At 47.4% G+C, this 12,051-nt stretch overlaps 1 protein-coding gene across 2 annotated transcripts in view; it reads right to left on the bottom strand.

Moving 5' to 3' along the window:
• Positions 1-12,051, bottom strand: part of TNIK (TRAF2 and NCK interacting kinase) — a 154,266-nt gene that overhangs the window by 116,897 nt on the left and 25,318 nt on the right. For both annotated transcript variants that reach the window (XM_021548188.3, XM_077785736.1), the window contains exon 2: positions 10,570-10,635. In XM_021548188.3, the coding sequence (XP_021403863.2) occupies positions 10,570-10,635 (66 nt within the window). The remainder of the gene's footprint in view (positions 1-10,569; positions 10,636-12,051) is intronic.

The raw sequence follows: 12,051 nt of genomic DNA, 5'->3' as shown, positions 1-12,051 counted from the left end.
ACATAAAATACACTTCTTCACACTGACCCTGTTAATAACCATTTCTCGAGGGAGCAGAAGAACTGTAAGGAACTAAAACCACTTGTTCGTTTGTTTATTATAAAACAGACTTATTGAAACAATATCCCCACTCAGCACTAACTGGGGGGAAAAAATTACATCAAGCTAAGGCCACATCCACTGAAATGAGATGAGATGGGACCATCACCTGCTCCCTGCAGCCCAGGTGGAGCATCTCCTCCAGTGACAGTTGCTCATCACTTGCCTAGCCAAGGTGCTCCTGCCTCTCCATCTTAGGGTCCAGGGAGAGCTAACAAAGCCAGCACAGCTTCCAGACCAGGCCTGTGGGCAGCTTTGTAAAATTAACTACAGGCATCTGATACCCAATTCTGTCCTTTACAAAACTCTCCCTTCCACAGCTCCCATTTTTGAACATAATGGGCTGGATTACCTCACTCTCCCTTTTTGTCCCTTCATGCCCAGGTCATTTCAAGTATCATTCATTGTCAGGTTCACCTTTACAGTGGGTTAAAAAAGAAGAGGCATGCAGAAGGCTATTCTTTTTCTAATCTCACTGCCATGGGTCACAAACATCCCTGTAAATATTAGAAACTGGAGCAAAACAGCATCCCTTCCACTCCGGGGTGCTCCTCCTGCTGATGTTGCTGTGACTCTTGGTGGAACCCCCAACCACACAAATAAAACAGCCCAACAACCCAGGAGGATCCTACAGCCCCTACTAAATCAGAGATTCACACCAAGAGAAAACCCACCAGCCCCAACCCAGCACTTGAATTTCTCATCCTCTTGCAAGCCTGTGGACCACTTCTGAGTCTCCCAGATGCATCCCATCATAACCTCTCTGCTGGGAAAAACAAGGGGACACATGAAAAAGGAGCATTTACCAACACTTCTTTAAGAGCACTGCCCTGCTTCAGTGAGGAGCAAAAACAGCTTGGGGAGGGAAGTCTGAGAATACAACAATCACTGGGACATCAGTGCACAGGTCTGTAGCCCAGCCCAAGGCAGGTGACTGTGTAAACACATGGGCTGGGATGCTCCACACCCAAAAGCAAGCACTGGGCACAGGGAGAGATGGCTGTGGCACCTGACAGGACTCTCTGGGCTGGATCACCACAGCTTGTGCTAACAAAGGCTCAGGTTCCCCCACATCCCTCTCCAGCTAATTGCAGCACTGTTTGCAGCCCAAAGTAACCTCCTTCCCAGCCACCTACACAGATGGGCTGGAGACAAGGGATGTGAGGATGGGCTTCTAGCCACACACTTCCTTGTGCACATTTCAACACAAGAATTTAAGACACCTAAAGACACACAAAAAATATGAAGACTTAAACAAAACAAAAAAAAAAAATTTACACCAATCTGCCATTCCTATGCAAGAAAAGGGAAAAAATCCTACAACATTTGGAAGCAGGCTGTGTTTGCTTGGCACTTTCCATCTTTAGGTAATTAGTGTAAAGGGCTTCCCAGGTAAACCTAAGAATAAACGGCAGATTTCAAGAGAGACACCATTCTCTCTGCAGTGAGCATAACCAGGAGAAACTGCACAGCTCCAGCTGGCTCCCTGCTTGCCTCCAAGTCCTCAGGGTCAGCCACAAGTCAAGCTGCATCAAAATCTGGAGTGACAGAAAAAAGTGACAAGCAAGAAACGTCTCTGAAGACAAACACCACAGCATTCGCAAATGCTTCAAATCCACAGCCTGGACCAGCGTTTACAGCTTGCTGCTCCTCCCATCCCCTTCTCTAAGCTTTCTAAAAAGTGCCTTCCTAGCTGAGAGTGGCACCTTCAGAGCTGGGAGGAACAAAACACCTCCCAGCTCCAAAACCTATTTTTCAGTGCTTCTCTCGGTTGTTTTCCTCAGCTGACCTAGTAGCAGCTGCTGTACTTGCTCCTGGGAATCAGCCTTGCTCCCAGCATTGTTTCCAAAATGCTGGTGCAGTGGCATCCAGCCTCCCCATCACCTCAGGGATTCATTTCCAATGCTGGTACCACCCAGCAGCTCCCAGCTCTGCCCCCCAAACCACCCCAGCCTTGCTCTGTTTCTGATTATATCGGGAATGGGGTAAGGACAGGGATGGGAAAGAAGGATGGGAAAGGAGAAGAGAGGAGGCACTTAGCAGAGGTCACTGCAGAAGTCCACAGCAGTGAGGTCCTGGCCCCCAGCTCCCTGTGCACTGCACCAGGCTCCAATTCACCAGAAGAGCCTGTTACTTCTTAAATAAAATATCCAAGTTTACAGCTGCAAAAAACAGCAGGTACCAGCAAGAGGCTCCCCACCTGTGCCCTGCAGCCCAGGGTTCCCATCAGAGGGATATAACCCAACAGCAAATGTTCCTTGTAACCCACCCGAGCCTTGCAGCATCCACACCTCAGCCACCAGCCACAGCCACACCCTTGTGCAATGCTGCTGGGAAGATACTCCAGTGAGCAGAGCAATGGCAGCTTCAGCAGGCAAGAAGCCACCCCTCCCCAAACAGAGTGCTGCTTTCACACCCCCAGTAACCCCAGTTCTGAAAGCTGGCTCTTTTCTCAATACCTCCCCCACACTGCACCCCCACCTGTGACTTCCAGTGCCCTCACTAAAGATCTGACAAAAGGCAAGTCTGAGCTCCCAGCCCAGCCATTCCTCTGGGACAGGAGGATGTGGCACTGGATGTGGTGCTTGCTCCTATGATCTGACAAGCAGCTGCTTCACAAAGCATCTCCCAATAATGCCCACAGGCCAAGGAGGAGGCTCTCCCTCTGTCCCTGTCCATGCCTGGCACCCACACAAACATCACTGCAGACCCAACCACCACATTCCCCATGCTTTGCAGCACCACTGACTTTACTTGGCATCTTCAAAAGCAGCTTTTCTAACCCTAAGGCATTGCAGATATTTTTTTTTTTGCCCTGCAAAGCTGTGCAGTATTTACAGAATCAGAGCATCCAGCAATGCAAGGCAGACTGGACAAATGTCACTCCACAGACACACCAGCCTGCTCCTGACCTTCACCCTGCCCTTTCCCTTCACAAACTCAGCAGGGAGGGAAAGGGAACAGATTTAAAGGGAGGTAATACAGAAACATCTTTAATCACCTTTTATAACCTGCATTCTCTAGGACTGGAAAGGCACCTTTCCCTTCCATTATTCAGAAAGCAGCAAAGCTAATGTGACATATTGGTGTGTAGGTGTGTGGGGGCTGGTTTCTTGTCGGGGGGGGGAGGGAGGGCTGAGGGCTCACTCTGTGTTTCAGAGAAATGAAGCAGCACAAGATGTACCAGTTGCTCTGGTAACAAAGCTTTTGCCTTTTTTTTTTTTTTTTTTTTTTTTTTAATAAGAATGAAGCATCATTTTAAGCATTTTTCAGCTCAGACTTCCTTGCCTGCATGGCAAAACCAAATCTGCATTTCAGAAACACACACACACACTCCATTTGAGTCAGCATGGAAAGGACCTTCTCCTCCAGAGCTACTATAACATCGTGGGGAAGCTGATAAATTGAGGCTGCCCGTTTTCCTTCTGATAAGGCTACAGGAGTTATCACACACCAGTACTCCAGCCCAGCCCCTTCCTGCAACCCAGAAAGAGCTGATAAAAGCCCAGCACCACCTGTGAGGTGATGCCTGTGGAAGCAGTGGAGACCCCAGCCCTGGTGAGCATCCCCACACAGCAGCAGCAGCATCCTCTCTGCTGGCACATGGAGCTATCCCAGCAGAAACAATGGCTTAATATTTAATACTGTGCTTGTAATAAAGAAGGATTATAAAGCAGCTTGTAAGTCTTGTAAATCCATTCCACACTCAGACCATTCCTGACCTTGACGGTGATGAGCAGCCAGGGCTGTGTGTGGATGTGGATGTGAGCATTCCAGCCAACACCAAAACCATCCCAGTGGAAAGAAGAGCCCGGGACAGGGCAGAATGGGCAGACACAAAGTGTTTCCCTGCCTCAGACCCCTGGAGCAGGCTCTGAGAGCAGCACCAAACCATGGGGAAAGCCAGGCAGCTTCCCAAACCAGAGGGACCAACCCTCATGTGCAGTGACCATCAGAGCATGAGGAGGGAAGGCCACACACGTTCACACACATGTGGCTACACTCAGCCTGCCCTGCACCAAAAGCAACTTCTGAAGAGCCTGAAAACATTAAAAAAGACCCAAAGCTGAGGATACAGCACCAGAACCACCAATGCTCAAGTCACACCCAACCTCGCAACATCACAGGGTTAGAGTAGCTTCTATAGGCTGCAAGATGATGGGCTCTGAATTCCTTCAGCAGCCAGTGAAGGAACCAGGTGCCCTTGGTGTGCTCAGCACCAGCACCCAGCACTGCAGGCCAGGTGTTGGGACAAGGATGGCTGGCAGCACCACTGCTCTGCAGGCACTGCTGTGCACACGTTCAGTCTGGCCTCTCAAGCAAGGCACAGCAGTCAGTCTGCAGCTATAAAAGCTGTGTGTGTAAACTACAGTTAATTCTTTACAGCAACAATCCCCAGGAAATATTAATTGTGTGCAGCATGGTAGCTTCTTCCACGCGGATAAAGCAACAGTGATTAATTATCGAGCTATTGACCATCAGCCTTTCAGAAAGGAAGACAATAAACCAACTGATGATTAAAAACAATTACTGTCATTCTTCACTCAGGCTAATTATCTGAATTCCTAATAATGACCCAGGAACCTGTAGTGTTTCTGTTCTCATCAGGACTGATGCAAGGGCCCAGCACTTGATCAGCAGCAGCCAGACTGAGACAGATGTCAGGCAAGTTAAACATGGCACAGACTCCACTTTATTTTCTCATATCTACCCTCAAAAATAAATTAAAGGAAAAAGGAGTCTTCTAAAAGTCTTTCTTTAGGATATTTACCTGCACTGGTAGAATGCCTGGGGATGCCAGGAGGAAGGATGTCACTGTGCATGGAGTGCACAAACAGGACGTGCATTACCCCTCCTCCTCTGGCATCTGCAAACTCCAAAACAACACTACAAAACACAGGTTGGTGCCTGGGATTTCCCCCAGGTTTGTCTCAGGAACCAAACTGTCCCAGCAGTCCTGCTGCTCCCAGCTCTCCAGAACAGGTGATGACTTAGATTTCAAATATTTGAGTCACATCCTAATACCCACACATCAACATCTCCACCCACTAGGTCAAACCTGGGCATTTGCCTCCAGGTGGATTGGGCCTGACTTCAGGCAAATACCAGCTGGGCGATAAATAAGTCCTGACTAAAGACCTTGGGATGCATTTCTTCAACCTTTTCCTACGTGTATTGTACCCCAGACAGATGGACAGACAACAGTACAACAAAAAGCAATTGCAAAACCCACGTTCTCTCCCAACAGCTGCCACTTGGGCTGGCAGAGGACATGGGCAGGAACCTGCAGAGGTGCTCCGCCTGCCCTGGGGTGGCTCCCAGGGGTGGTTCCCCTGCCCTGCCCCACCACCTGGTGATGGTAAAAGAGCTCCTTGGAGGGCCACAGCTGACACGGGTGGCACGTGGATCCACAGCTCTAAATTAGAGCACAGACTATTGCTGTGTAATAGCTTGGTGATTATATGGCATTTACCAGATAATTAAGCAATCAATAGTTATTGTGCAGTTACAGAGGTGCCCACATACTCTATCTTGTACCCTATAAAATAAAACCTTGCTGAAGCTATAAATGGAGAGCCACATCCCCAGGGCAGCAGGCAAAGCAGCATTTGGCACTAATGACCGCTGTCCTCCTGGCACAGTTGGGAAGAAGCACATGAATATGCAATCTCAACATCATTTAATTCCATGTTGTAAAATACACAAGATGTGAGGTACAAAGGTTACCATCTGATCTATTTCCTGGATTTTTTTCTCATTACTGTGAAGGTTTGCATCAAAATCCTTCCTGGCTGACACCATCCATGGGCCACTGTGTGAATGGCCATGGCTAAGCCGATAAAAACACTGGGGGATTGCTCTGGTTTTCCACTTACTTAGTAAGTAGCCCACTGCATGTGCCCCCAAGCTTTGCACCCATCTATTGGGCAGGTATTTCTGAGTAGCCCAGTGTCCTTTTCCTTTGAACCCATCTATTTATTGGTGCTGGACACCCCACTGGTTGTGGCTCTGATCTATCCAGGCAATCTAAGCACACACCGTATTTTAAGAAGTACTGGTTTGCTCTCATGCAGAGTAGAAATAAACAGCAGTAATAATGGTCTAGGACATAAAAGCAGCATTTGCTCACAGTTTAGATAATGCTCTGAAAGGTCCTAGTGAGTTTTGTGTTTAGAGTTGCTTTCAGTCATCAGCTAAAAAACAGTAAGGCAAAGGCTTAATTCCCCAGGTCCAACACATTGTATTCCTGATAGTCATTTCCTTAAACACCTATAACAAAAATAAAATCCAAGGACACAAAAATTCACTGCTGCAACAATGTCTGGCACAGAAGCTAGCAAGCTCTCGGTCTTTCATCAAAACCAGTTTACAATCTGTAACATTAGATGCAGGATTATTAGAAAATAAAGAAAAGCTTCCAATTCAATTAGAGAGATAAATGAGCACCAGTGCGGTCCCTCATTAAAATAAAAATCGAGCTATTCACAAGCGATTGTTAAGCAGTGAACAAGGAATGTTATTCTCTCTGCAATTTTCCAAAGTGAAGAGCTTGTGGCTGGGGTTAGAGAAGTGAGAGCAGAGCAGGTCGCTGCCGAGGGCTCCTGCAGTGCCCAGGTGTCACTGGGGTATGGCCAGAGCTGGGAAGAACCAAAGGGATATTTTAACCTGCTGTTCTGAGCAAAGGAAGACCTTTACTTGAAAATACAGAGGTCAAACAGAACCCGTGGCCTTTGCCTCAAGCACAAGGCTCAGAAAACAAGGCTTTGATTCACAGAAACACTGTGAACCACCTGAAAGGGATCTTCAAGCCATGAGCCAGAAAGCAGGACCAAAGCAGCAGCAGCTCTGGCAGTGGGTGCCCTCCTGGGAGCTCTCAGGGTGCACCAGGCTTGGCCAGCATGACTCCCCTCCTACGAGCAAGGAGAAGGATGTGCTGTGCCAGGGGCTCCCCAGCCTCTCCAACACAGCAGATGCTGAGGCTGGCTCCATGAATGAATCCCTGCTCTCCGAGGGCTCCTGTTACTGTGGCACCCCCAGACACTTCTCAAGGCTCCTTAACCTGCTGGGCTGGGAGAACATTCAGCTGTAAGAATGTGGAAACCCAGGGTGCCTGGAATGTTTCTCTGTCTGCTCTGCAGTGTCCTGACCCCCAGGACTTTCATTGAGAAAGTTTCCTAGACCTCAAGATAAATTAGAAACCACAAAACTGTGAAATAGATTGTAGAGAGTACTTTAGTATACCACATTGATGAGAAATTTAGGTGTTAGCATTTTTAATATGTTATAGATGTTATAGGTTCAAGATGGAGGGTATAGGGTGTTGTCTCGAGTTAATTTTTCTCCCTCTTCCTTCTCCTTCTTGGGTTTAGGTGCTATCTTGTAATTGGGTAGAAAAGTCCTCATTGCAGGTCTTAAGGGGTCAGTTATTGGGTTGGAAAGGAAAATAATTTAGGTGTCACTTTTTAATTGGGTAGTTTAGTTTTTGATTAGACTTAAAAGTCCATGCAACAAGAGATTGTTAGCCATTTTTTTGTGCTGTTTTTCCTGCACGCAGAGTCTGGTGCAGACAGCATGCTGAAGTTTTGATAAGGTAACAATAAACAGAAGCTGAAGACAGAAAAAGTCCAATGTGTCTGTCTCTTGTTCCTGACACAGAGCTGCTCCAGGAGGGTCTCCCTGCCAGGGGAGCCCCCAAGGAGCTGCCCAACTTTGGGCCCGCAAATTCATATAAAAACATAACTATACCCTTTATCCCATGGGATCAATGGGAAGTTTGCACCTTGCACATTTTCCCCCCAGGTCCTGGGCAGGCCAGCTGGTTATCACCAGGACACCTGTAGTCTCCAGCACAAACGTGGCCATGTAGCAGTGTTAAGACATTGGTGCTATATCAGATTTTCTAGGGGAGATATCAAGGCTGCAGCACACAGATATAAAACATCATCCCCTGGCTGGAATAAACATCTCACTTCTGCCTCTTTCCAACAGCAAAGTTGCTTTTCTTACTTCAGAGAGGGATCAGCCATGAGAAGTGCGGGGGGGTGATGCTCACCAGGTGACTGCTCCTGGCTGAGAGCACAAGGGCTTGGGCTGGCAGCCAGCACCAAAACCCAAAAACACAACCAGAGGCACACACAGCCTCTAGGACGGCAGCAATGGTGCACCTCAGGTAACACAGCACACAGGGTAGGTCACCACCCCTGCAGGGATTTAACAGATGTGCGGATGTGGCATTTAGGGACATGGTGGGCTTGGCAATGCTGGATTATTGTCTGGGCTCAACCTTAAAGAACTTTTCCAAACTGAATGGTTCTGTGAACAGTCCAGCCCTGCCTGAGAAGGGTTTGGAATGGCAGTGGAACAACCATCTAATTACAGAGGACGCTGCTCCTAGGTATGGATCACTTCTAAGGGCTGATTTAGAATGGAGCCAGAAGGTCTGTGTGTCTTGAAAGTTGATCCATTTGTTTTGCTGCAAGAGATAAATAGAGCGGTGGTATCTGGAGAAAAAGAATTGCAGAGATCTTATTTCCATGCCGGGTTTTAGGGTGGGACACCATAAACAGTTATGTATGTTTTATATCAAAGTCTCCTTTTGTTTACAGAGCGTGTGCTACTCCAGGACTTCAGTTTAAGAGAGCTGTGAAGTCAGGCTTAGCCTGAGCTCATACCTCAATACTTACTAATTTGGTTTGGACAGCAACATTTTCCCCTCCACCCCCGTCACCATCCCGTCTGGCACCGGCACCACGTGAATCACACCGAGGACAATCCAGTTACTCCAGCACGTTAAAAACAGTTAGGAGGAGGATTTTCCCCTCGTACAACAAGGGAAAAAGGAACACAGAAACATTCAGCCTACACTTGGGACATTTCTGGGTGTTTTTTTCCCCCTTTGAGGTAACACACAGAAAGAATTGAAACCAGCAAGAGGAAACCCGATCAGCTGAGCCACACAACCAGCAGCACCAGCTTATTTCCCTTTTTTGCTCTCCACAAAAACACGACGCTTTGAAAAGGCCGTTACAGGCACATAGTTTCCATGGATTGTTAGAAATATGAACCAGTTAAAATTAGGTCACCTTCCACCGTTATTTTAGCAGCTGAGAAGAAAAACAGTTCAGAAGGGAGCTCCCGTGGCAGGGAGCACATGGTGGGAAAACAATGAATACCAGAGGGAAAGACTCCCTGGAATATAACCTTGATAAGAACAGCTTTGGGGTGGGGCTGTTTTTCCATTGTTTTTGTTATTTAAAAAAAAAAATCTGTTTCAGTTCAAAAATTCACAAATCTAAAACTCCAGAAGTTCCAGTTCATCTTCGGTTCACTTCAATCCCTTGATCCTTCTACTGACAGGATTAGTCTACAGCAGCAGGAGGATGGGGAATCTTGGCTCTTTGAACACCATTCTCTTCAGCAGGGGCAGCTCACTGTCTCTTAGAGCACGACAAGCAAGAGCTGTGTCTCCAAAACCACAGAGTAGGAGCACATGAGTATATTCTTTTCTATAGTCAAAATGAAACATGGGCATGACGGGTAAACAGGATCTCAGTGTGCCCACACACGCATGAGTACACGTGTACACAGCACTTGTGCCCACACAACAGGAGTTTCTTGGAGAATGAGGCCCAGAGGAGGTACTGACTCCCAGCAGAACCATAAAAGTTGGCAAATTCCTCATGCAACCATGACAAGAAACATCTCCCCACCATATATAAACACAGATAACCCCAGACTTAGAAATAATTCAATCCCACCCCAAATGCACGAGAACAGTCCATAAAAAGACCTCACCAAGATAACAAAATCTGGATATTCCCCAAGCTAAGAAGTGTTTGAGACAGATGACATAATACAGCAGAGGGGCCTTTTAAATATTCTTGTAAAGAAGTTCATGCTTTTGAAATCCTGCTCTCCACAGCCCCTTCACTATTCTCATCTGGATTGCTGCTCCTAGATGTTTAGAAAAATTTAAAGCAATCCTACTGACTGTCACAGGCACTTTAATAAAAACATTTTAACAGTGTTTTTAATCCTGTAGCAGGTCCCTGCCAGTGGAAAGGGTGGCAGCCAGCCTGTGTTCAGGCAGAGCACTAGACTGTAGCAAACTCATTTGGCAGCCTATTGCAGCCATAAACTCAGTTCTTAGACGAGATCGAGATTTAGCTATTAAAGCACAGACTTCTCACTCCCTCCTCATCATCTAATCAATAAAAAGCAACTGGGGGGAAAGGGGAAAAAAAAAAGCAATTCATTTTCTTGTGACAGTTTCAGAACTAATGTGAATTGCTTATTGTAAGAGCTCTGTGTGCTACACGGTACTTGCACACAAGCCCAAAAAGGTCAGAGCTCAGCAAGGCTTCTTGTCAGGTTTGAAATGGTCAAAGTCTAGTCAAGGTGATGTGCTGGGATGCTTCATGTTCAACACACAGCCAAGGCAAACAGGATCACTTCAGCTGGAACTCTTACCTTATAGACCTGCCCGTAGGTACCATTGCCAACGAGCTCTACTAATTCAAAGATTCCTGCAGGATCCTAGGAGAAAAGAAAAAGAATATAAAATAAGCAATATTTATAGACTTCTGATAAAATAAACGTTTTATGAAGGTCAGCATTTCTCTGACAAGGGTTTTGAGTGGTTTAAGGTTTTCAGGCAGACCAGGGATGGGAATTACAGGGACAATGAGCAGAAGCTTGGTACTGTGCAGGTGACAGCCCTGTGTGGGCAGCCCCAGTATTTTGGACAGCACAGACCTGCCCAGAGCTGCCCAGCTCCAGCTCCTGGGCTGGGAGATGCCAGGAAAGTGCCTCTGAGTGAGCATCCACCCATTTGACTGCCATCTGCTTGATCCATGAACACTCAGTGCATGTTTTAAATGCAAGAGCAAACATTTGTTATTAGAAGTTAGATTTTCTTATGCATCAGCTTTGGAATAAAACAAGCTAACTGGGAAGATGCCATTCTGGGGCTCAAAGCAGGGGTTTCCAGGTCTGTTCCTGAGGTCAGCAGTATTAGTGTTACTCGGTCCAAAGGGCAATTTTGGTTTGGTGCATCCTGGCTGTTGACATCCTCGTTTGGCTGTTGAGATGAGCAGATCCAAGGCAATGCTATAAGAGCACACAATACTTTGTAAAGGTGGCAACAAAGCATGAAACTCTGCACTTGGCATGTGCCCAGCCAAGGGAAGTGAAGTCACACACACACGTGCACCCACCAGCACAGCCCAAAGACAACATGAGCACTGAGGTACGAGGGAGAGTGGGGAAAGAAAGAAGGAATAACCAGTGCTGCTGTTTTCTCTTGGTGGGTTCTCCCCTTCCAGAAGCTTCACTTATACTCTCCTGCTCCTCCTCCTTTTCCTGTACTCACCACTCCAGTTTTGGAGAGGACAATCCCCCTGGAAGCTGGCAGATGTGGAGGCATCCTGACATCCCTGGGGTCTGTGTGTCCCTGAGCCCACCCAGCCAAGGGGCGACTTTGTCTCCCACACCACCACCCATCCTCATCCTCCCTGCTGGGTTTTGAGTCACTTGAGCTGCTGGATGACTTGGCATCCCAGTGAGCCCAGGGATACCAGCTCCCAGGGATACCTCCCAAGGAGGATCAGCCAGCAGCACTCCTGAGGAGAGGGGAGATGGAACCCACCCACCACCCCGTTACAGACACAGAGGTTTCATTCACTACAAAGCTGCATGAACTCAAGATGCTTGTGGGTCCAAAAGTCAAACAAACACTGGATTTTTGTGAGAAGCTGAGAAGCCAGGTTCATCCAGTAACAGTGTCACAAAATTAATGTGAGTCCTGATGTGGCTGGGGCAGCTTTCCACCCAGCCAGGAACGTGTGCTGCCATGGAGTGGTGAGGGTTTGGCACAGCTCCATGGCAGGGTGACAGCAACCCCTCTGATCATTCAGAAATGCCACATCCCCCTTCTGCTCTTCCTCCATCATT

The sequence above is a fragment of the Lonchura striata genome, chromosome 10 (genome assembly GCF_046129695.1).
Source record: "Lonchura striata isolate bLonStr1 chromosome 10, bLonStr1.mat, whole genome shotgun sequence".
Classification (NCBI taxonomy): Eukaryota; Metazoa; Chordata; class Aves; order Passeriformes; family Estrildidae; genus Lonchura; species Lonchura striata.
The sequence above is the reverse complement of the archived record's forward strand: the minus strand, read 5'-3'. Positions and strand labels throughout refer to the sequence as shown.